The following is a 25,154-nucleotide window of genomic DNA, read 5'->3' on the forward strand; positions in this document are numbered from 1 at the left end:
TGAGTTTAAGCCCTGTGTCAGGCTCTGTGCTGACAGCTCAGAGTCTGGAGCCTGCATTGGATTCTGTGTCTTCCTCTCTTTCTACCCCTCCCCCACTCATGCTCCTTCTCTCTCAAAAAGAAACATTAAAACAATTTTTTTTTAATTTAAAAAATCTTTCTTGTTTTCTAAATAAAATCATTGAACTCTTTATTCTTTTCTATTGATCTGCTTGTCTTCTGTCTGGTACTACATTATTATAATTTCGTTTAACATCTGGTAGTTCTAGTCCCCTTTATTATAATTTTCAAAATGTTTTGGATATTGGGCTACATGATATCTCAAATGCACTACAATTCTTTGATAGCTAATGTAAAAATGTACCCAGATAAATCCTTTTGGTCCCTTCCCTCTAACCCAAGTGATCTTTATTCTTCTCGATACAAAATCACTCTTTAAAAATGCCTATAATCAATCTAAGTTTGTGAATATGGTGTATTTAAGTATGGTGTGTGTGTGTGTGTGTGTGTGTGTGCACATACTTTGTGCTTGTGTTTGTGTATGTGCTAAGGATGCATCTGTAGTGTGTAGGGTGCGTTGTATCTATGTGTGAGGTATGCATGTAGTGTGTGTATTTGTGGTGTGTATGTGTACGTGCATTTGTGTATGTAGTGTATTTTTGTATGTGTGTGCATGGGAAGTGTTCTGGTATGTATATGTATATGTGTAGAGTGTGTGCAATGTGTATACAGTGTCTGTAGTATGCTTGTGTATGTGTGGGGTGTGTGAGGTGTAAGAGAGATACTGAGGCCCACAGCCTGGGGTGCTAGAGGGCCCAGGGCATGCCAGAAAGACAAGCTTGGTCTGAAAACTTCCCCTGCCTTCCTGGGGAGAGCAGGGCTACAACCACAACCCTTTATGTATGTCCCACGCTCCTTTTTTATTATTTGTTTATTTTTGAAAGAGTGAGAGAGAGAGAGAGAGAGAGAGAGAGAGAGAGAATATGAGTGGGAGAGGGGCAGGCAGAGAGAGACACAGACTCTGAAGCAGGCTCCAGGCTCTGAGCTGTCAGCACAGAGCCTGACATGGGGCCCAAAACCATGGGCTGTGAGATCATGACCTGAGCCGAAGTCGGACGCTCAGCTGACTGAGCCACCCAGGTGCCCCCTTGATGTCCCCTTTGGACAGTAGTGTGGGTAAATAGGCCCAGTTTCTCCTGTGGTGCCACCGGCCAGGCTCCCACTCACTTCTGTTCTCCCTCTCCTGAGAAAAGAGTGACCTCCCCCTTTAAGAGAAGGACGTGTCCAGTGTTCTACTAAGGGGCCTTACTGTTGATGGTTAAGGTGGTGGAGAAGGTGCCACTCGAGGGGTCAGATCAGGATCAGAATGGCATTAGGTTTTCCCAACTGAACAGGTTAGCTGCTGAGTGCGCCTTTATCCGGAGTGGGGGTGAAGCGCCAGTGTGGGCTTCAGTCTTTACCCCCAGGCCACATTCAGATAGTGCAACTCTGTCCTGCTCTTCTGGGTCCCACCCTCCTGAGGGTGCATCTGCGCTTTGCTCAGTGGTCCCTGGTAGAGCTGCGAAAGGGCCACTGTCACCTTGGGCACATCACTCTCCCCTTCCCTGTGGACCTTCCTTTGCCCTGGCTCTAGAACGCCATGCTTTCTAATTCCTACTGGGAAAGAGCATCCCTCTCAGGCGACATCTCAGGTTATGCCTAACTCATGCTCCCATCTTATTCCTGCAGGTCTATAACACCTGTAGCCTCGGTGTCCTTTCTGCGTCCTGTGGCTTGAGCCCGAGGTTGCCCATGTTCCCTGGCTGGAAGGAATGGCAGGGCCAGCATACCACTCTGCACAGAAAGGATGCCTGGACTCAGACTACCCCAGCCAGGAGAAGAATCAGGCATGCTCAAATCCAGGGTGCAGGTAAGTCCATCTGCCATTGGTTGGGGCCAGGGGAGTAGGCTTGCCCCTGCTACCGGCAGTGCTCGTGGCGTGGGGGTTGGGTCAAGGGCAGAGCAGGGCTTCACAAAATGCCAAGTTTCAAACAATCCATTGGCCTTTATGTGACTCATTTGCACTTGACCACTAGTTTGCTGATTTCAGGGCTCCTTCTCTAGTTTCTGCTCCCTGCTGGTAGCCAGCTGGCCCTGTGGCCTCAAGTTTCCTTACCTGCCTCAAGAAGGCAAGTCTCCAGCCTACACTTGCTGTTGGCCATGGGGCAGGCATGGAGGCCAAAGAACAGATAAGAGGATGGCCTTTTGGGCAGGCAGGCCTGGGTTCAAATTTCAGCTCCGCCAACCTTGGACAAGTCACCTACCCTCTCTGCCTGAGGTTCAGATGTATCCCTGGCAGAGTGGAGCTGCTTCTTTCTAGGATCACTGTGAAGATGAAATGAGATGATTCGTGTAAATTGCCTAGCTCAGCCCCTCGCGCCTGGTACTCAGTACATATAACTCTTCTCCCCACTTTTTCTCCTGCATCCTCCAACCTTGTCTTGAGTAGATCCCCTAGCCACAGATATCCATCTGGCAGCTTCCAACACCTCCCATTTTTAGACCACCAGCAGCTTTCCCTCCTACAGCAGCAACAGTCAGAGATTTGCAGAGCAGATGTCTTGGTGTGAAACTATTCCCAGGAGGTGTTCCATGAATGTTTGCTGACAAAGCAGTGCAGGGACTGACCTTCCTTCCCCCTCTGCCTCCTGGTACCTGGCTCTGGATATTGAAAGCGCCTACCCTCTGTGCATACTGTGTGTTTCTGTCCCCTTAGCTACTGAGGGCCTGTGCTCCAGTTCCAGGGCACCAGGCTGCAGGTGGGGGGTGGGGATGGGGGGGGGGTGGCTGTGAGGCTGGCTGGAGCAAGCTGCTTTGGTCTGGACCTGTGCCAGGCTGCTCTCATCCAAGAGGAGGGTCAAGGGGCAGATAGGGCAGAGTTTGGGAAGGGGCGGCTTGAAGCATGAACACTTTTCCAAACCCCACTGCACTGGGCCGGGAGGATGCTCCTTTTGCCCTTGCTTGGGTCCGGTGATTACAGGTCTGAGCTTCAAAGCAGGTTACAAACCTGGCTAATTGCTGGCCTAGGGGAGCTGGGTGAGCAGGCCAAGCCCGCCTGCGTGGACACGCCAGCGGCCGCGGGCCTCACATGGGGCTGGCACTTCCAGCCTGGAGTGGTCCTGGAGCCAGGAGCCCCGGTGTGGCCGCCCAGTCCTGTTGGCTCCTCGGGGAGGGCTGCGGTGGGGAGCTGGGAGGACGGCCACCGGCTGCCGCTGTGGCCGCTGCCCTCGCTGTTGGGGCGCCAGCGCCTCCTCTCCTGGGGCCGGCGTCTGATCGGTCAGGTGGAAACCTCCCCATTCAAACCTGCGCGGGCCAATCAGGGCCCGGCGCGCCGGCCCATTCAAACGCGCGCTGCAGCCGGCCTCCCGCTCCCGCCTCCGGGACACTGGCGCGGGGCGGGGGCGGGTGAACCTGCTGCCTCGGTAACTGGGGAGCAACACAGACGCCTCGGGTTACGGGCGCTCCTGGCAGGCGGAAGCAGGACGCCATGGAGCGCTCCCTGCACCGCGTCTCCCTCGGGAGCCGGCGTGCCCACCCGGACTTGTCCTTCTACCTCACCACCTTTGGTAAGTGCCTGGGATGGCTGGCCTCCTGGGCTGCTTCTCCCTGCGCTCAGCGCCCGGAAAGGTCCCCACCCCCGGCCCCGTGATAGGTGAGGCTGGCAGCAGCGGGTACCTCCTCTGGCCCCTTCCTCCTTTGGGTGCCCAGGAGGAGCTCAGGGCACACGGACCCAGGCTGAGCGAGCCACGGGGCGCAGCACCTGCTGCCTGGCCAGTGGTGTTAAGTGTGGCTGGCTGCGCCTCACTTGGCTGGAATCATCACGCCTCAGTTCATCTTTCAGAGACCCGGTTTGCTCCACTGGGGTTTCCCTCTAGCCAACAGTTCAGGGTTAAATCAGGGTCTTGTTACTATATCTCAAGGCCTCCTCCATCCTCTTTCCTTTGTCTCAGGGACGGGACAGGTGCCAGGTCAGCCCGGGTGGCCTTGGTTCCTTGTGGGCTCGCGTTGGAAGCTCCAGTGGATGTCGGACTCACAGCACGTAGGAGAGAATTCTCTTCTTCAGGAGTGACCAGGCTCTCAGGAGGGTTCCGGGGCTGCCCTGGGGGCTTGAGGTAGAGAGCAATGGGCAGTGGGCCCCTGCCCCCAAGCCCCTAGATAGCAGGATTGGGTTCCCCCAAATAACAGCGGGGCAGCAGTGCCCCAACAGCCTGGGCAAACCCAGCCTTTCAGGTAGCCATAATAGAGAAAACAGCCCTGTCCCAGGAACACAGCCCTTCACAGCTCTGCGTTTCCTCACTGGGTCTGCAGCTCCCTGTGGAGAGTGGGTGATATTTGGGTGATATTTCCTCTGTGGAGACTTGAGATCCAGAGAGAGGAAGGTCGCCCAGTGAGCCAGACTGGTTGGTACCTGAGTTCAAGCCTTCTGAGACAGCTTGTCCAGCATTTTTTCAGTTTTTTTCATAAAGGTTGGGGCAGTTACTGCAACATACTGGACTTTGCCCAGGTTTCATAGACAGAACACTCCGGGAGTCAGGCCCTTCCTGGGGCTCTCCTATTCTCAGGCTTACCTCTGCCAGCACACTGGGTTCCTTACAAACTGTCCTTTTCTCTAGGAGCAGAGGGAGTGATAAAAAAGCAGTGGCTTCACCCCTAGAAGTGGCCTGTGGTCTGGCATCCTGGAATTTACGGGTCTGGTGGGTGGAAGGAACAATGCGGGTAATGAAATAGCCACCATCTGTCCAGCACTTACTATGTGCCGAGCCTTGTGTCAAGGGCTTTATCTCATTTAATCCCCCCAATTCCCATGAACCCTGCTGGGATGTGGGAGTCTACCAGACAAAGGAGGTGTCTGGGATGACCTGAATTCGTGGAGCTGGGGTCGTCAGGAAAGTGCCACGGAGCCGTGAGGCCCTATTATCTTAGCTGTGTGCTGATTTAAAAGTAAATATATATTTCATTGCTTTTTCCCCCCCCCCCATTATTATTGCTGTAAGATGGCTTCATTGCTGAAAACTTAGTGAAAAGAACAAAGTGAAAAATCCCCTGTACTCTGATTCCTTAGAAAAGACCTTTGTGGCTTACCAATTTGTTTTATATCCTTCCAGACTTGTGTGTGAGTGTATGTAGGGGTGTGTTTAATTTTAAAAGAATTGAGACCATATTGTATGTACAGTCTTAGAATCCTTCCTTACTGGATTAAGGAAGAGAAATTCTCTTCTTTACTGGTACAGCGTGACTATTCCCTACCATCAGTCTATAGTCTTCTATTGAATTAATCATCCTGACAGAGATCTGGGAAGTCGGGGAGTGTCCAGACCAGCAGGGAGTGGATCCCCTCCTCTCCCCGCCCAGCCGTGGCCTCAGGGCTGGGTCGGATGGTTATCTGGGAAGGTTTCTACTGGAACCAGTGACTGTGACCTGAGTGTACCCTTGTGGGGTGGAGAGCCTCCTGCTCTTAATGTACGCAGTCTCCTCTCCCATCTCCCCGAGGACACAGGTTGACACTGGAAAGTTCTTTCCTGTTTCCTGCTTAAATTCTGTTTCCCTGACAAACACTGCCCCTCTTTCAGGCGGCTGATTTTCTTCATGCACGGTGTGATCTGTGCTTGTCTGCTCATGAATGAAGATTCGTATCAGTGATTCCCAGACCTGGTCACTTATCAGAAGCACCTGGCGAGTCTGTTAAAAACACAGATTCCTAAGATCTTCATAGGTCTAGGGTGGAGCCTGAAAATCTGTAATTTTAAGAAGGCACACAAGTATTTTAATGATCAGCCAGGTTTGGAAGCTTTGGATTTAGTCAGTTTTGGTAGCCAGCATGAACTCTCTTAACGTGAAGGTCTTTGCTAAGTTTTCCTTGGTTCACTGGCCTTTTCCCAGCATGGCAGGTAGTCCTGGTCTTCATCAGCAGGCTTTGCCCTGGTAGAACCACATGAAGGTTCTGCCTACCCGATGGCTGGCTGAGCACAAATATTCAAAGGGAGCTAATTTTCCAGGATCTCTGGAATTATATATATATATATTTTTTTAAACGTTTATTTATTTTTGAGACAGAGAGAGACAGAACATGAACGGGGGAGGGTCAGAGAGAGGGAGACACAGAATCTGAAACAGGCTCCAGGCTCTGAGCTGTCAGCACAGAGCCCGACGCAGGGCTCGAACTCACGAACTGTGAGATTGTGACCTGAGCCGAAGTCGGACGCTTAACCGACTGAGCCACCCAGGTGCCCCTGGAATTATAATTTTTAAATGTTTATTGATTTATTTTGAGAGAGAGAGAGAGAGAGAGAGAGAGAGAGAGAGAGAGAGAACAGGCTGGGGAGGGGTGGAGAGAGAGGGAGAGAGAAATCCCAAGCAGGCTCTGCACTGCCATTGCAGAGCCAGATGTGGGGCTCAACCTCACGAACTACGAGACCATGACCTCAACTGAAACCAAGATTCAGATGCTTAACCAACTGAGCCACCCAGGCGCCCCCTGGGTGGTTTCACCAAATTGGTTTCACCAAAATTCCTTCCAGGGAGAGTACTGTATTGTACATGGCGAAGTTTATGTATTGTGTGTGTGTGTGTGTGTGTGTGTGTGTGTGTGTGCCTGCACATGCGCATGGGTACAGCGCCTTGTTCCTCGATAAGAGGCATATTTGAGTAACATTAGTTGACCATACACTGTCTTCTAAGGAGATGTTCTGGCTTCAGGAGAGGGGAGTGTGTATGTAAACTGGGCCTAGAACCCAACTCCTCCAGAGATGACAAATGCATTTTCTGTAGAACAGATGCCAGCTAGCTGCTCAGCATGTTGGGCAGTGTGCGTGAGGCCCTGAACTGGAGGCTGCAACCTGGCCCTGCCAGCTGCCCCTGGCTTCCCATGCTGCTCTGAGCCGGGGACACACAGTTCCTGGACTTGGCTGGGAAGCTCCTCCAACTACTTCTCAGGACCCCATCCTTTGCTGGTCGGGGTCCTCAGCATTTACTGGCTGTTCTGTCATCTGGGGTCCTTTTGCTTGGGAGTGTTCAGAAATTCTCAGTTTCTGGCCCGTCCTCTTTTCCAATTCTGTTCTATTTTTTAAATTAAGAATTTATTTGAGAGAGAAAGAGAGAGAGAGAGAGAGAGAGAGAGAGAGAGAGAGATTGAGAATCCCAAGCAGGCTCCACGCTCAGCACTGAGCCTGACATGGGGCTTGATCCCATGACCCTGGGATCATGACCTGAGCTGAAATCAAGAGTCCAACTGTCAACCAACTGAGCCACCCCGGCACCCATCTGCTGTATTTTGTAATTTAATTTAATTTTTTAATTTTTTAATTTTTTAAAATATGTATTTATTTTTGAGAGAGAGAGAGAGAGAGAGGGAGAGCACGAGGGGGGAGGGGCAGAGAGAGAGGGAGACACAGAATCGGAAGCAGGCTCCAGGTTCCAGGCTGTCAGCACAGATCTTGACGGGGACCTCGGACTTGCAAACCATGAGATCATGACCTGAGCTGAAGTCGGGGGCTTAACCAACTGAGCCACCCAGGCGCCCCTATTTTTTTTTTTTTAATTGTATTATGAAATATAACAGACACACAGAAAAACATTCCTCCAAATAATGTGTAGTTCAGTGAATTATCACAAAGCAAATACCTGTGTAACTTTCATGAGGGTCAAGATTGCCGATATCCAGTTTGACATGTAGTTTTTTTCTTTGTCACTCAGTTCAAAATAGTTTCCAATTTTTATAGTCCTACTTTCTCAAGTCTTTAGATTATTTGGAAGCATATTTTTTAAATTTGCTGGGGATTTTCTGGTAATACTGGGGATTTTCTGGTAATATTTTTATTCTTTCTTTCTTTTGTTCTTTCTTTCTTTCTTTCTTTCTTTCTTTCTTTCTTTGAGAGAGAGATAGTAAGCGGGGGAGAGGAGCAGAAGGACAGAGAGAGAGAGAATCTCAAGCAGGCTCCATGCTCAGTGCAGAGCTGAATGCAGGGCTTGATCCCATGACCCTGGGATCATGAACTGAGCTGAAAGCAAGAGTCAGACGCTTAGCCAACTGAGCCACTCAGGCGCCTCTCTTGTTCTTTATTCTACATTTTGGTCTGAGAATATACTCTGCGTCTTTTTAGTTCTTTGATTGATCAGGATATAGTCAGTTTTTATAAATGTTCTGTGTGTACTTGTGCAGCACCTGAGTGGCTCAGTCAGTTAAGCGTCCGACTTCAGCTCAGGTCATGATCTTGTGATTCGTGAGTTTGAGCCCCACATCACGTTCTGTGCTTGGAACCTGCTTCGGATTCTGTGTGTCCCTCTCTCTCTGCCCCTCCCCTGCTCATGCTCTCTCTCTGTCTCAAAAATAAATAAATATCAAAAAAGAAAAAGAAAAGCTCTGCAGTAGTTAGGCATAGTAGTTTTGTATGTGTCGGGTTTAGGTCAGGTTTGCTAATTATATTCTTCAAATATTCTTCTTTAATTTTTTTCAACATTTATTTATTTTTGAGAGATGGAAAGAGAGCAAAAGTGCGGGAGGGGAAGAGAGAGAGGGAGACACGGAATTTGAAGCAGGCTCCAGGCTCCTAGCTGTCAGCACAGAGCCCAATGTGGGGCTCGAACCCACGAACTGTGAGATCATGACCCAAGCTGAAGTCGGACGCTTAACTGACTCAGCCACCCAGGTGCCCTGTTGTTCAAATGTTCAACATCCTTGCTAATCTTTTCCCCCAATTTGTTCTATCAGTTACCAAGAGAGGTGTGTTAAAATTCCTGCTATGGTTATACATTTGTCTGTCGTTATAGTTGTCAGTTTTTTCTTTATATATTTTGAAACAATATTAAGAGCATACACATTTAGAATTATTATCTTAGTAATGAACTGAAACTTTAATTATTAAGAAGCCTACTCTTTATTTCTAGTGGAGATAAAGTCTACTTTTTCAGACATTAACATCACTACCCAGCTTTCTTCTGCTGAACAGTGAATTGCCTGGTGTATCTTTTTCCACCTTATTTCTGTTGGTCTTTATGTTTCTTTTTTTAAAATGTGTATTTATTTTTGAGAGCACGAGTTGGGGAGGGGCAGAGACAGAGTGAGACAGAGGATCCAAGGCAGGCTCTATGCTGACAGCAGCAAGCCAGATGTAGGGCTTGAACTCACCAACCACGAGAGCCGATGTCAGACGCTCAAATGACTGAGTCACCCAAGGGCGCTGGTCTTTCTGTTTCTTTACATTCTAAGTGTGCTATGTCTCTTGTAAATAGCAGGCACAGAGTTGTTATTTTGCTTTTTAGTGCAGACCTAGGGTGATATCTTCCTGCAAAAAGATCTCTATTTGCTTCTGCCAGGTGCTTGGGGTGACTAGAAATCTGGGATAGTCGTAATGTTAAGGGTTGGGATTATTTGAAGTTGAGCTTCAGTGCCCTGAGGAACTGTCTCATCATGGTTCATTTGTTCCTGGGGAGCCACCCTTTAGGGTTCTGACCCAAAAGGTCAGGGCTCAGAAGGACCCCACTCTCAACAGGCCCTAGTCTCCAACTCCTGTTCCTCTTGCCCTGTGAGGCAGACAGAAACTCTGCTCAGCCTCTTGGCCTTTCCGTCATCTCTCTGGAATTTGAAAACACCCCAAGGAGAGAATTAGTCCAGGCAAATATTAAACTTCATTCCATGGACCTCCATGCTCCCTGAGTCTGCTCTGTAGTTCCTCTCTGTCTTGTTGTGTCTCCAAGAAGCTGCTTTTAAATATTTTCTCCAGCTTTTCTAGATTTTTCCTCAGTGGGTGTGTCATTCCAGAAATAGAAGTCCCCTGCATGTATTTTCTAATTTTTCTGAGTCGTTTTTACTCTTTTCATCTCTTCCCCCTCCCTCCCTCATTTTCTTCCTTCCTCTCTCCCTTTCTTCTCTCCTTCCTTCCTTTTCTTCCTTCCTTCCTTCCTTCCTTCCTTCCTTCCTTCCTTCCTTCTTCCCTCCCTTCTTCCCTTCCTCTGTTCCTTGTTTCCTTCCTTCTTTCATCCCTCCCTCCTTCCTCCCTTCCACCCTCCCTCCCTTCCTCCCTTCCTTTTTTCCTTCCCTCCATCTTTCCTTTTGTCATATCAGTGAGAGTGCTTTCTGTTTGCCAAGTGCTTCTCATACATTAGTTCTCAGTTTTACAATAGCCCTCTCAGAGCTGAGTTATTATTATTCTTTGCATTGTACAGATGAGGAAACAGAAGATATAGTGATTCAGGATCATCAGTGGTGGAACCAGGATCCAAGCCGGGTCTTACTGACTCCAAAACCCGCGCTTTGCTCATGGTTCCTTCTGGGCTTCCTCTCTTGTGTTTTCAAAATGAGGCTTGTTCTGCTGGAAAACTTTGATAGTGAAAAAAAAGAATACAACTGTGGGGCACCTGAGTGGCACAGTCAATTGAGTGTCCGACTCTTGATTTTGGCTCAGGTCATGATCTCATAGTTCATGAGATCAAACTCTACATTGGGCTCTGCTCTGACAGTGTGGAGCCTGCTTAGGATTCTCTCTCTCCCTCTCTCTGCCCCTCCCCCCTCAAAATAAATTAATTAATTAAAGAAATGAACACAACTGTAAAACAGAATGAAAATAAATTACTGACTTCATCGTGTGGCTTAATGCCATCAGCAAGGATGTAACAGATGCTCGTCATTACAAAATAACATATTTAACTATAGAGAAAAAGTCTGTAATATGAAATAGATAAGGGTGGGGAGTAATTCATAAAATGTGGTGACACTGGAAATTTTGGAATTAAAATCATTATAATAAAATCTAAAGGAAAATCGTGAAAGGCAGAATAATGTGAATTTTCTATATATTATGTATGATATTGTACACGAATGTATATAAAAGAAAATCATTTGCTCTGCAGGTGAATCATTTTCATGAATAGGCTGGGCTTGGGTTAACATGGGACAATTCCAGATTTTGCAGTTTAATGGGTCATAAGTATGGCTTGAATCTATCAAAATTCTTTACTGAGAAAACCAAGGACCTCAGAAATGGAAGGACTTTTGTTTCCTCAGTCATAATATGCTGATTTATCTTAGAACTGTCGTTTCTTAACAATTTTAATTTTTTTAATTTTTTTAATGTTTATTTGTTTTTGAGAGAGAGAGAGAGAGTGACAGCTGGCGATGGGCAGAGAGTGAGGAGAAGAGAGGCTCTGAAGTGGGCTCTGTGCTGACAGCAGTGAGCACGACACAGGGCTCGAACTCACAGATCACGTAAGATCATGCCCTGAGCCAAAATCAGATGCGCAACTGACTGGGCCACCCAGATGCCCCTCTTAACAATTTTTAAAATTGAAAAATGGCCTCAGAATTGAGATCAGGTTTGTTACCTAACTGAAGGCAATCTGGGTATATATTAATTACCTATTGCTTCACAACAAAGTACCCCAATATCTATTGCTTAAAAAACCCAAATATTTATTATCTCCCGTTTCTGTGAGTCAAGACTTTGGGAATGGCTTTGCTGGGTGGTTTTTGCTCAGGGGCCGCTCAGAGGCGTTGCTGTGAAGATGTTAGCCGATGTGTGCTGGCCAGAGCCATTTATTCCTGGAAGGAAAAACAGCTGGGGAAACCAGGTTAATGTCGGGTCTCACAGGAAGTGGAGAGTCAGAGGAGAGGGGTTGGATTGGCCCATCATCATCTTGATGCCACCGCCGACCCCTGCCCCCTTTGCCCTGCAGGCCTCCTTCTGCCAGCAGGCACCAGACCATTTCTCTGAATGGAACTCAAGATTCTCCCTCTTCAAAAGAACAGACACTTGAAATGCTCCACAGGGCTGCATGCCCAGACTGGATGGCTCCCATTTCCCCGTCACCCCTGCAGCCTATCATTTCTCCTTTAGGGGGCAGAAAGTGAAATGCGTAAACGTGTGTAACCCTCTCTGAGCCTCCGTCAGGCTGCTGTGTGGGTCCCACAGCCCAGGATCACAGAGAGAGGGTTGACTGCCTCCCGCTCTCCTGTACACACAGCTTGGGGTGCAGCCTTGTCCCCAAAAATGGAGTGTTGGCGGCTGGCTAGGCTCCATGTAGACCCAGCCTTCTTTGTGCATTTTTTTCCCTGATGTCATCCCCTTTACTGTGGCTTTCGACACATGACAGCTCATAAATGGGGAATTGCTTTGGAGGTGAACTGGGGTTTGGATGACCGCTGCTTCACGTTAGCCGACCAAGCCCCTCATCGATGTTCTCTGCAGACCCCAGGGTGCCATGAGCTCCCTCTAGCACATGTTCCTGCTGCTCCCTGAGTTCAGCAGTGGTTTGTCGCCCCATCTTCTTGCTTTGTGTTTTGAGTATGTCTCTCCCTGACTGTGTTCTGAGAGTCAGAGTTCATCTTCCTGTGGTCCTCGACAGAGTGAGGTTTGCCAGATTGAATTTCTGTAGCTGGGTTCCATACCCCTTTTTCCCCAGGGCCTGGTGAGTCCGAACTCCCCGGGTCCTGGGCCAGCAGAACCTGTACCTTCTCTGTGCCTTCCGAAGCTCACTGTTACCTAGTGTTTTTCCTGTCACGTGTGGCCTTGTCTGCTCTTCCTTTGTCTCTGGGCCCTGGCTCCGTGCTTTTCTGCAGCCTCTCAGCACCACCCTTTGCAGAGTTGGTCCCCAACACCAGCCCATGGAAATTGGGGGTGTGCCGTCTCCAGGGCCTCTGAACACCCCAATAAGGATGGTTTCAGGCCCTTTAGCCTGAACATTCCCGGGCACTGTCACAGGCCACTCCCTGATTCGGGGGGGAAAGTGGGGATATTGATAAGATCAGAGATTTGAGGGGCCGGTGAAAGGCTTGGTTACCTAGATAGGCAGATACCCAGGGATTCAGCCTGGCTTCCCCCCCAACCTCGCCCTTTATAAAAATGTTTATTTATTTATTTTGAGAGAGAGAATGAGAAAACGTGAGCAGGGAAGGGGTAGAGAGAGAATCCCAAGAAGGCTCCATGCTGTCAGCGCAGAACTGGACATGGGGCTCAAACCCGTGAACTGTGAGATCATGCCCCGAGCCGAAACTAAGAGTTGGGCCAACTTTAGTTAACTAACTGAGCCACCCAGGAGCCCCTTGAATTCCCCTTTACCCAATGGTTTATTTATTTTTCCCCTCTTTTTATATTTTTTTAACGTTTATTTTTGAGAGAGAGAGAGGGAGAGAGATACAGGGCACAAATGGGGGAGGGGCAGAGAGAGAGGGAGACACAGAATCCAAAGCAGGCTCCAGGCTCTGAGCTGTCAGCACAGAGCCCGAAGTGGGGCTCAAACCCATGAACCATGAGATCTAGTTGGACGCTTAACTGACTGAGCCACCCAGGCACCCCACCCCCCACCTGCCCTCAGTGGTTTATTTCTTTAGACTTGGGGATGTTTCTTTGAGCCTGCCCTCCTTTTTGGCTTCCTCTTGGCTTCTCAAGCAAAGCTGTGGCACCTTGTCCTGTGTCTGATGTCTCTCTCTGCTCCTGAATCCCAGGGTTGCACTGCACAGATGCAGTGGGGCACACTGGTGGCTCCAGAAGACCCACTTGGTATACAGGCAAGAGTACTAGAGTTGGGGCAGGATTCTGGTCTCCGGTTCCGGCCTGCGTTACTCTGGGCCCAGGGCAAAGTCACCCTCCATATGTGGGCATGACTGTTCTGGCTTCCAATTGAGGAGGCTGGGTAAGATGACTTCAGGGCCCTTGAGGCACAATCATTTGATGGAATGGGAGAAGCAGAGGGGACAGGCATGGCCATGTGGCGGGGGGGGGGGGGTGTCGTCTCGTTCTTGATTTTGCCCTTCTCTGTGAGCCCAAGGATAGGTTGGGGGAGGGTGTGCCCTGTGCTGGGGGTCTGAGCCTGGTCTGCTGGGCTTGGTTTCTGTGCTGTAACAGGGTACAGAGCATGCTGATCCTCCCCGAGGAGACCTGCACGGCAAGATCTGGAAGGGCAGCTGCATAGACTCCTCTGATGTCCGAGTTAGACTTTGCTCCAGGCCTGTCCTGTGCTCCAGCTCCACTTTCGGCCTTGCCCCTGCCCCTGCCCTAGCCACTGGGCTGTGAGTTCCCTGAGGGCGGGCACTGGGCCATTCAGATCTTCCTGACTCAGGGCCTCATGCAGGTACCTGGCAAATGTTTGTCAAATGGACTCAGCGAGCCCTTGTGTTGGGAGGCTTCTCCATCCTGATTTCTGCGAGAGGGTTGTTGATAGGTGATGGTGTTGTGCAGCTCAGTGATTCTTACAACTTCGGAAAGCCAAATGTGTGTGGGCCAAAGCCGGCTTTGCACTGGTAATCATTTCAGAAAAAATGTTTGGTGTTAAACAGAGTTGCCTTTGGGTTAACGAAATCCGATCTGTGACCGCTGGCCATTTTTGTCTGTTTCAAAACCTTCCACCCCACACTGGATCCGGCCCAGTTTCTGTAGGAGATTTCTCAGCCCCAGAGAGCCCCAAAGTGATAATTGCTCAGATCTTGAGCTAATAACACCATGGGTTCTCTTGGCGCCTTTCACCTCCTCACCCTTCAGCATTATCTGATCCGCACACAGCTTGGCGAGTGCAGTAACCCCTGTTATTAGCTCCACCTCACAACTGGGGACAATGTGGCTCTCAGAGAGAGGAGGCTAAGTCGGGGCTGGAACTGGAGCAGGCCTCCGGGCTTCTGAGATCCGTGTCCTGGGCAGGAGAGCAGCGGGAATTTCTGATGGGCGAAGAGCTGATCAGGGGTTTCCTGGAGCCTGGATTGCTTGGGCTTGCAGTTTCAGCACCCCAAAGTACGAGGAGCAAGAGGTTTCCAGGTCACAGTGGTCGGGGGACTGCTGCACAATTTCCCTTCTTTCTGTTTTCCAAACCCTGCCTGGCCTTCCTCCAGCCGGCAGCAAAGCACAAGCCCCAGCCACAGTCCCAGTTTCACGGGGCGTGTCCGGAGATGAACGGTTGGGATGTTGAGGGGGCGTCACTATGGATGTCACTGAGGAACGGTGAAAGGACTTTAGGCTTTAGATCTAGAAGAGAGAGCCCAGAGACTGACAGCAGAACCACAGCTGGGCAATGAAAGTTACTGAGAGGTCACTTCTGTCTGGCTCAACATAAGATGGAACGTTGAATCATCAGAGTTATCACAAAAGAAAAAGGGCTCCCATTGCAGAAAGTGAGCTCCCTATCACCAGAGGTGATCAAGCAGAGGCTGATGGCTGTGCGACAGGGTTGTCATGGATGCAAGGGCTTCCTGGTTGATGTGTGGGATTGCTGCAGGCTGGGAGGCCCTGCCGCATCCTCCTTGCCTCCCCAGTGGTGTCCACTGGGTGGATTGAGTTCAGTGGCTTTTTGAGGTTCTAAGAAGAGTCTACTGGACTGGGGAAATTTTTCAGCACGTCATTGAGGAAGAGGAGTATGGTCCTCCTCTCCTCAGTCCATGCTGAAGGACCACTGGACATCTGTGAGGATGACTTAATGTTTTGTTTTGTTTTTATATTGTCTTTAAAAAAATTTAGAAAAGCTGGGGGAAAAACCAGCTCCTGATTCTTCCCCTGCTTTCCAGCCCTGGGCCTTCTGTTATGTTTACATTTCCCCCTCCCTCCCTCTCTTCCTCCCCTCTCCTCTTCCCTCCTTCCCTTCTCTCCGTGTTCCCTCTTCTTATTTTTAATTAAAGAAGTGCGATAGTTCATATAATTTGCATTGTTGAAGCAACAATAGTGATAGATTTAAGTTCCTCTTGACTTCCCTCCCTCTAATTCTGTCCCTTCCCTAGAGGTGATCCCTGTTTTTCATTTCATACACACACACACACACACACACACACACACACACACACACACACACACACACACCTATGCCATCTGTACTGTTCTGCAATTTGCTTATTCCTCTTAAACACTTATCACAACAATGTTCCGATGCTGGGAAATACAGAGCCCCCCATTTTTTATAACAGCCCCCTTATTCTATAGCACAGCTAGACATAGCTTTTTTAACCATTTTCATATTGATGGACATTTCAGGTGTTTCCAGTTATTCCTTATTTTAAACAGTGTTGGAGAGCCAGCCTTGTGCTCATGTGTGCATTTTTGTCTATGACAGTTACCCGGAAGTAGAATTACTAGGCTGAAGGACATTTACAATTAAATTCTAGCAAATGCTGCCAGAAATTATCCTCCATTTACATTTCCAACAGGGTGTGATAGTACCTGTTTTCTTACATTTTTAACCAACGTTTGACATTATCTGTCTTTTATTTTTAATTTAATTTTTAAAAAAGATTGTATTTTTGGGGTGCCTGGATGGCTCAGTTGGTTGAGCATCTGGACTCTTGGTTTCACTCAGGTCATGATCCCAGGACTGTGGGATTGAGCTCTGTGTCAGGCTCTGCGCTGAGTGTGGAGCCTGCTTAAGATTCTCATTCTCTCTCTCTCTCTCTCTCTCTCTCTCTCTCTCTCTCATCTTCTGCCCTGTCCCCCTCTTGTGCATGCTCTCTCAGTCTCTAAAAAAAAAGATTCAAAAATGTTTTTTTTTATTAAAAAAAAAGATTTTATTTTTAAATAATCTCTACACCCAAGATAGGGTTCGAACTCACAACCCCAAGATCAAGAGTTGCATGCTCCACCAGCTGAGCCAGCCGGGCGCCCCAACATTATCTATCTTTTAAATGACCTGCCGAGCAGATTGATGGGAAATGGTATTTTGTTAATTTGCGTGTCCCAGATCTCTGCGAGGTTGAGCATCTTCTTGTATGTTTATTGGCTGTTTTGTCTTTTCTGAATTTCCAGATCATGACCTTTGTCTATTTTTCTATGGTATTTTCTCATAACCTTGTTTATGATATCTTTAGTTGTAATGGACATTGAAAATTTTTATGGAGTTAAGAGTTATCTCTTTCCCTGTTGCCTCTGCATTTTGTCTCTTGCTTAAGAGGGTCTTTTCCAGGCTTATAGACATGTTCAGTGGCTCTTTGGTGAGCTCTAGTCCAGGGCTCCTCAGCCTTTAATGTACCTGTGCCTCCCTGGGGATCTAGTTAAATTGCAGATCCTGATTCAGTATGCCTGGGGTGGGGCCTAAGATTCTGCATTTAAAAAAAATGTTTATTTATTTTTTGGGCAGAAGGGGCAGAGTGAAGGAGAGAGGGAGAGAGAGATTCTCAAGCAGGCTCCACTCTATCAGTACAGAGCTCAACACGGGACTCAATCCCATGAACCCTGAGATCATGACCTGAGCCCAAGTCAAGAGTCAGACACTTAACTGACTGAGCTACCCAGGTGCCCTGAGAGTCTGCATTTCTAACTCTCATCCAGATGCTTCTGATGCTGGTGGTTCTCAGACCACACTTTGAGTAGCGTAGCTCTATGTCAATGCCACAGAAAGCCTCCTTATTTTTAATTTAGGGAGATCAGGGTTCTGTGGAATGACTGAAGGTGATAGCATCAACTTTGAAGGAATTCTCTGCCCACGCTTGATCTCATTTCTTTTGCTTTCCCCCCAAATCATTTGTTCCTTGTCCTTGTGTTGTTTTTGCCCTTCCAGAACACAGCTAACTGTCTGTCACGGTGCAGGGCTTTCCCTGACCTCCCCCTTCACCTTTTCACCCCCCCCCCCCCCATGGACTCTTGACCAAGGCCCAGGCTCCTTAACTCTCCAATCTAGGCTTGTGATGATGTGGATGCAATAACTTTTCCAACTGTCCCAGTGGTGAGAGCTCTCTAGCACTGGCCTGAACTTCCTTGTGAAGTAGTGAGCTCCCCATCACCAGAGGGGTGTAAGCCTGGGCTGGAGAACCACTGCTGGGTGTATTGCAGAAGGGACTTCTGATGTTCTGAGGAGGCTGAACTAAGAGGCTTCTGAGCTCCCTTCCAACCCAGGGACTGAATGGATCTTTGAATTGCTTCACATGAACAAAAGAACATTCCCATCTCTGTACCCCATTTCTCACCCAGCGAGGAGATGAGGTGAAGTTGTTTCTGTTGTTGTTTCCTTAGGTCAGCTGAAGCTGTCGATCGATGCTCAGGACCGGGTTCTGCTGCTCCACAGTGAGTATGGGACTAGGCCATGAAGGTCCTAAATGCCACGCAGAGGACTTTACACTGTACCTGTCCATTTATCCATTTGTTTGTCCTTCCATCCAGCACTCAAGTTCTTACTGAGCTTCTGCCATGGCCTTTGCTGCCTGGACTCTTCTGTTTAGCCCAGCAAGCCCTGCCTGTCTCTCCAGCCTTTGTGGCTCTTGCTGTTAAAATCTCCCTCCACCTCCTGTTGTGTCCCCCTTGAGGGCATCATGCTTGCTCATGCCTCTGTGCCTTTGTACCCACTACTTCTTGTGTCTGAAATAGCCTGCCTTCTTTTTGAATGTCTTTTGAAAAACAGCTCTCCCTCCCTCTGAATTTGCAAGATACATGCCTGCCTTCATCATTATTAAGACTCAGGAAGGAAGGCTCATTTTGCTTCATTTTTTTTCCCTCCGGGAATCACCCCCTGACCTACCTGAGTATGTTGTTTCCCCCTCTGTGTCCTTATCGCAGCTCTGACTGCGCTGTGTCACTCTGGGCTGTCCAAGAAGTGCAGTGGGGCAGCAGCCATGTCTGCCCCACCTGCTCTGGGGGCCAGGGAGACCCAAGAGTTCCTCAGGTGGGGAGCCTGCCCCCCAGGCCCACGCCCTCGAGGGGCAGGGTGCACACAGGAACAGTAGCTGGGACACCAGGCAGAGTAGACCAGCAGGCGCCTGGGGTCCTCCGGTCCTGGCCTTGGGGAGGGCCCAAGGTGAAGTTCCCAACGACCGGCAGAAGGGGGTTCTTTGCCAACCAGAGCCTGACAACAGCTGTGCAAACAGATTTTGCAAAATGCATCTTGGCCTCCGCCACTTCATTTGTCCTGCGCCGTTTGCTTTGGCTTCACCCCAGTCTTAGAGTTCTTCATCCCTTCCAGCCTGTTCCTCTCTCTCCTTTGACTTCATGTGCTTCATGCCTCAGACACTGGGAGCCCCGTTGGAACCAAACCCCAGGGCCCAGCCCAAAAGGAACAGAGAAGAAAACAGCAAAGAGGCTCTGCTTCTGTCGGACCTGCTGCCTGATTTCTGCAGACCTCAGGCAAATGGGCTGTGCTCGCTTTCGAGATCAGGCTTGCTCCTCACCTCCCACCTGCCCCTGGCTTTTATTTAGTACGATTTTTTCCTTTGGCAAACCTTCCTTGAGCAGTTCCTTGCTTGCCAGAGACTCTGCTAAGCACTTTAGATACATTCTCTCATGTAACCAGCACCACTACCACATGAAGCAGATGTTATAATCACTAATCATTATCTTATTATCACTCCACCTTTAAAAAATAGCAAATTCAGGGGCACCTGGGTGGCTCAGTCGGTTAAGCGTCTGACTCTTGGTTTCGGCTCAGGTCAGGATCTCACGATTCGTGAGCGTGAGCCCCACATCGGGCTCTGTGCTGACAGCGCAGAACCCTCTTGGGATTTTCTCTCTCCCCCTTTCCCTCTGCCCCTCCTCTGCTCCCTTGCTCTTTCTCTCTCAAAATAAGTAAGTAAACTTTAAAAAAAAAATTTTTTTTTAATCGCAAATTCAGTTGCAGAGAGACAAAGCAACTTGCTCAAGCTCTCCTGTCTCATAAGTGGTGAGTTGGCATTTGCGTTGGTCTGTGGACCCACAGGCTGTCTCTGGACTTAGGCTTTTGCCTGCTGTGTTACACTGTCCACCAGCCACAGCGCAGCTGACGGGGCAGAGTGAGCTCTCCAGCCTGGCCCCTCCATCCCGGGAGGCAGTCTCATGTGGAGGAAGGAGCACAGGACTGGGAGTCAGGAGATACAGATCTAAACCCAGCTGTGTGATTCCTATCTCTCTGATTACTTTGTGACTTTGGGCAAGTTTCTTACAGTCTCTGGGTCCCCTGGTAGTCTCATCTTTCCCATTGAATGAGGGGTTAAACTCAATAAATTTTATGTTCTCTTTCAACTGTAAGATTCAAGGAATTGAGTGCACCCTGAGGGTGCCGGCTGCGTGTGGGAGATGGTGGGAATGGACTAGACCAGAGAGGGGTTAATAGCCAGTGGTTGTTATACATGGTAGGGGCTAGTAATAATCCTTCCTACCCACTCACCCCAATATTTTCATTCTCTGTTTAGTTATAGAAGGCAAAGGCCTGATGAGCAAAGAGCCTGGCATCTGTGATCCCTACGTGAAGGTATGCTGAGCTGGAGGTGGGGGTGGGGGTTGGTGGCATGGGGGACGGTAAGGGACTATGTCACTAGTCTGAGTCCCAAGGTCTCAGCACATCTGTGGGCCCGGTTCCATTCAAAGTGGCAGCGACCGCCTCACTCTTTGGTCAGTAGGCATTTATTAGGGCCAGTGATGAGGCCCTGAGCTAGGATAGGCCCTTCCCTTCGCCCAGCTTGGTGCCTAAGCCTTCCTGCCAGAGCTGGAATCTATCTTATAGGTGATCTTGGTCATCCACGTGGGTGAGCACCGTGAATGTGTGGGTGATGGAAATCCACAGAAAATCCCAAGCCCTCTCATGACAAGCAATGTTTTCACACTTCTCCCTGGCAAAACCGGAGGCAAGGCAGCAGGTTTGGGTGGTGGAGGGGAGGGAGTGTCTCTGAGGTCTAGAAGATCCATCCGAGTGGGGCCCTTGTAGTGAAGACAGAGGCCCCGAAAGGTGGAGGGCCTACTTCCAGCCAGAACCAAAGGCCAGGCGCCTCCCAGAGTGTGCAGCTGGGATGCCAGGTGCCGGCCCTGATGCACCCTTCCATGTTCTCCCCAAAGCCTGGTCAGGGCCTCTGTGGGCAAGGACTTGGTCAGGAGCAGGGCAGGAGCAGAGGCAGGGCAAGGGCAGCCAGAGGGCGAGAGTGTGGATTTGGGGCCTTAGTGGAGGCCGACCTGGAGCCTCTGGTGAGGGAGCACCTAGCAGCTGCTGGGAACTTATAAGAGAGGCCCACACTTAGAGAGAGAGTAGAGCCAGTTGAGGTATACCCCATCTATGGCTGGGCCTGTGGCTGCCGGTTGCGGGGACCTGTCCCCGCATCTGACTCCAGTGCCTCGGCTGGGGTTTCTCTTTGTTCCCCAGCATCTGACTGAGGACTCCCCTCTGTCCTCTGCAGAGGCTGGTTTGAAGGACACCTGGGAAGCCTTTCACTTGGGAGATGTGCAGAGTCCGCTGCAGGACTTTTGTGATTCTGTGTCCCACAAGTAATCATCTCACGCTTACTTTTCCCCAATTCAAGATTTCTTTGATCCCTGAAGATAATCATCGACTCCGTCGCCAGAAGACGCAGACCATTCTAGACTGCAGAGAGCCGGTCTTCCACGAGCACTTCTTCTTGTAAGAGTCTGGGGCAAGCCAGGCCCTCGAGAGGAGAGGGAAGGAGTGTTTATCTGGAAACAGCTCTCTTTGCCAAATCTAGAAGTCTATCTAAGCAGAAAAACAGGGACTTCTAAAGGATGCCTTTGTTTTCTTGTTCACGTATGTCCTTGCATCCCTGGCACCCGGCCCAGCAGCGAGGTCCACGGTGATAAGGTGTCACTTGGCTGGTTCTCACAGCCACAGTGCCCAGCCTGAGGCTGGCAGCCCCTGGAGAGGATGCATTTTCCCAGTATGCCTCGGGCCAAGCCTTCTCTTTCAGTAGAAGAAATTTTCCAAGATCCCTCCCCCTTTTGAAATTTGCTAACTTCCTTGAGCCTCAGCTTCCGTGTTTGTAAAATGGGCTTATGACACTACCTTCCTCAGAGAGCTCAGGTGTAAATGCGACAGTGTAACACAGTGTCCACTCTTGCTGTTTAATATTATTACTACTACTACTGTTATTATTATTTCTTCCCCCATCCATGAACTCTGGGGCCCTGGGAAGGAAATGGACGTTTCGTATTTTGTTGGTGAAAGTTAAGATTATTCTGTTTTTTTTCAAATTACACGAGGTAATTTTGCTTATGGTAGAAGAATAGGCCAGCATAAACAAAGAAACGAGAAGACGCCCCAAGCCCTACGACTCATGACACGCCTCGGCTTCTTTCTTTTCAGATCTTTGAGTCTGTGTGGGTGTGTATGTCTGGGCATGTGTAGGTGTTTACGAAAAAATGGAATTGTTCTGTAGTATTCCACGGTGACCTCCCTTTTGTCCCAAACCATATAATGTAAACTCTTCTGTGCATGTGAATACCGACCTCCCACGCTACTGGCATTTGAGCTTCCTTAACCAGCTCCTTATGGTTGTGTTTAGGTTATTGGTAAATTTTGCAACTTGACAGACTCCAGGGGTCTAGCCTGGAGCTCGGCCCTACTAACACGCTGGCCGTCTGGTTTGCTTTGCAGTCTTGTCCAAGAGGAAGATGAACAGAAGCGCCTTCTGGTCACTGTGTGGAACAGGGCAGGTGACTCCAGGTGAGGGGAGGTGCTGAGCCTGAAGGGAGAGCCCGCTGTGAGCCCGCGGGTGGCTGCCGGTGGCCGGGCGGCCAGCAGACGGCGGGGACTCGGTTAATACCTGTTGGATGAATGAGTAGTAGTGGCAACGCTAAATCTGAGAGGCTGCCGGCCCCTGGGTCCCTGTCTCTCCAGGCGACGCTAAGGATCGCGTTGTCCGAAAGCATTTGCTGTGCCCTTGGCATCGACAAGACACTGGGTTGGCCACCAGCCTCCATGTGGATTCTGCTCTCCAGGTGCCCACTTTCAGGAAGGGACGCCAGGTGCTTCACAGATACAAATTACAGTAACAATAGACACAGGCTCAGCTCCACAGGAGCAAAGCTCCTAGGAAAACAGGCCCATTTCTTTCTTAGTCATCGCTGTACCCAGTGCCTAGCACGCAGATGTTATGTAAATATTGTTTGAACGAATAAAAGAATGAATAAGTAATAAGGACAGTAAGTATGGGAAGAGGAAGAGGGAAGTTCATCGTGGGCTGAGGTGATCAAGGAAAGCTTCATGGAAAACATGGGATTTGGAACTTGGGGCAGAGATCAATAAGACGAGGAGAGAAGGTTTTGCATGAGCAAAGGTGAGGAGGCAGGGATATGCATGCTGGGCTCAGGCTGCCACGAGGAGGCAGCGTAGGAGGTGCAGAGGTTTTATGTAGGAGAGTCCAAGCAGGCTGGTCTTGCTGCCCGGGGCACAGGAGGCCGGATGTTTTCACCAGCATGGGGTTTCCTACAGCACAGCAGAGGAGAGCTGGGTGACGGGGAGAGTCAGCTTCCAGACAAAGGCGGTGAGAGCAGGTGGACTGAGTGCCATGGCCCATTGTGAGCAGTAGGGGTTCATCCACCTGGTGCAGCCCAAGGAATCTGGGAGACCCTATGACCAGAGCATTTGTTGAGTAATCATAGAACCAACTGGTGACCGAAAAAGTAGCTTGGTGAATAAAAATCAGCTCCACTCACCAGCTTAGACTAGAAAATTATTTTGGGCTTGCATGCTTTAAAAACATTTTTTTTTAATGTTTATTGATTTTTGAGAGAGAGAGAGAGAGAGAGAGAGACAGAGTGAGTGGGGGGAGGGGCCCCAGGCTCCAAGCTGACAGCACAGAACCCGAGGCAGGGCTTGAACTCATGAACTATAAGATCATGACCTGAGCTGAAGTCAAATGCTTACCCAACTGAGCCACCCAGGTGCCCTGAATGCCCTTTTTTTTTTTTTTAAGCTTCTCCATTCTGAGAGAGAGAGGGAGAGAGAGAATCCCAGTCCCAAGCAGGCTCCATGCTGTCAGCACAGAGCCTGATGTGGGGCTCGATCCCACAAACTGTGAGATCAGGACCCAGGCTGAGATCAAGAGTTGGACGCTCAACCAACTGAGCCGCCCAAGCACCCCTGGGGTTGAATGCTTTTTAGTATCTTCTATTTTATAGCTGGTATGCTTTTCAAAATTGAGCCTTATTCAACCTTCATAATGAAGGATATTTCTTTTAATAGAGCATTTACTTTTTCTCATGGAATGGGGCTTATGGTGCTGTAGGACTCATTCCTTCAGCTGCCATTTCCTGGGTACCAATGTGGCAGCGTTGTTCTAGATGCCGGGGACACAGAGGGTCAGGCAGAGACTGTCCTGCTCTTGAGAGGATCACTGGTAGAGACTTGGAGATGTGGGTAAGGAGGAAGGCATCACGTTGATTCACCAGAGCAACCAGTTACTGGGTGTCGACCACAAGCCAGGAGATGACAGTGCGTCATCTCATTTAATTCTTAACTCTTAAGAAGAGTATGTTTTTGCCTTACATCTTCAGAAGAGGAAACTGAAGGGAAGAAAGGGAGTCTCTTGCCCAAGGTCAGACAGCCAGTGAGGAGTAGAGCCAGGATGGGGACCCAGACAGTTAGACCCCAGAGTCCTCACTCTTAACACTATACTGCCTCCTGGGGTACGAACAAAAGGACAGAAGAAAACCAGCAGAGTAGAGAGGGCAGGGCAGGGCAAGAGTGGGGAGGGATCGCCAAACTCACTGGTGTTGTAGGAGGGTCAAGTACAAAGCAGGGACCAGCTAGAGATAAGACGAAGCGTTGATGTCAGCCAAATCACATGATTCTGTAGGTGTTCTTTGGTTCATGGGCTTCCTCCTAAGGGCCGGTGGTTCTTAATCCCAGGTATGCGTCAGCATCTCCTGGGATGCTTGCAAGGAACCCAGGTTCCCAAGTGCCACATCAGATGGACTCAGTCCAAATCTTCATGGGCAGGATGAGGGATGTGCATTTACACAAGTTCTTGAAGGAACCTCATGCCGCCAGCTTGGTGTTTGGGAAGCTGGTGGTGGAGAGATACTGAGGGGTGTTGAGCAGGGGGAATGACAGTTGTGTGTTCTAGATCTGTCATCCTGGTAGGGCTTTGGAAGGCTGGGGAGGAGCTAGCTGATCCTTGCAGTAATCTGTGAGAGAGATGCTTTAGGGATGGAGAGGAAGGAGACAGACCCAGGACAGATTTAGGAGATTAGGTGAACGGTACTTAGTGGCGGTTTGGCTGTGACATCAGCAGGGGAAGTCAGGGATCATTTTTGGGTATTGGGTGGTGTCCCCAACCAAACCAGTGTGCTCTGGAGGGGGAGGGAACCAGCTTCGGATACACAGAGATGTAGGGGCTGGAGAGCAGCCAGTTAGGAGCGGTAGGGGGGCAGCCTTGCTGACACAGAGCTCAGGGGATAGAGAGGTCTGTGCCAGGTACAGGTGTGGGAGCCATGGCCACCGAGGTGAAGGGCTGAGTAGGTGGGACCGCCT

The 25,154-nt window shown here is 49.5% G+C and overlaps 1 protein-coding gene across 3 annotated transcripts in view; it reads left to right on the plus strand.

The window, feature by feature from the left end:
• RGS3 (regulator of G protein signaling 3) overlaps positions 1-25,154 on the plus strand; it is a 140,074-nt gene that overhangs the window by 14,331 nt on the left and 100,589 nt on the right. Inside the window, exons 2-6 of one of the 3 annotated variants that reach the window (XM_060608921.3) lie at positions 1,728-1,908; positions 17,948-17,998; positions 20,092-20,150; positions 21,190-21,287; positions 22,275-22,343. In XM_060608921.3, coding sequence (XP_060464904.2) covers positions 1,791-1,908; positions 17,948-17,998; positions 20,092-20,150; positions 21,190-21,287; positions 22,275-22,343 — 395 coding nt within the window. In that variant the 5' untranslated portion in view covers positions 1,728-1,790. Of the gene's footprint in view, positions 1-1,727; positions 1,909-3,435; positions 3,605-17,947; positions 17,999-20,091; positions 20,151-21,189; positions 21,288-22,274; positions 22,344-25,154 lie in introns of those variants that run through there. The other 2 variants (XM_060608924.3, XM_060608922.3) reach the window with 2 other exon arrangements.

The sequence above is a fragment of the Panthera onca genome, chromosome D4 (assembly GCF_046562875.1).
Source record: "Panthera onca isolate mPanOnc1 chromosome D4, mPanOnc1 haplotype 2, whole genome shotgun sequence".
NCBI lineage: Eukaryota > Metazoa > Chordata > Mammalia > Carnivora > Felidae > Panthera > Panthera onca.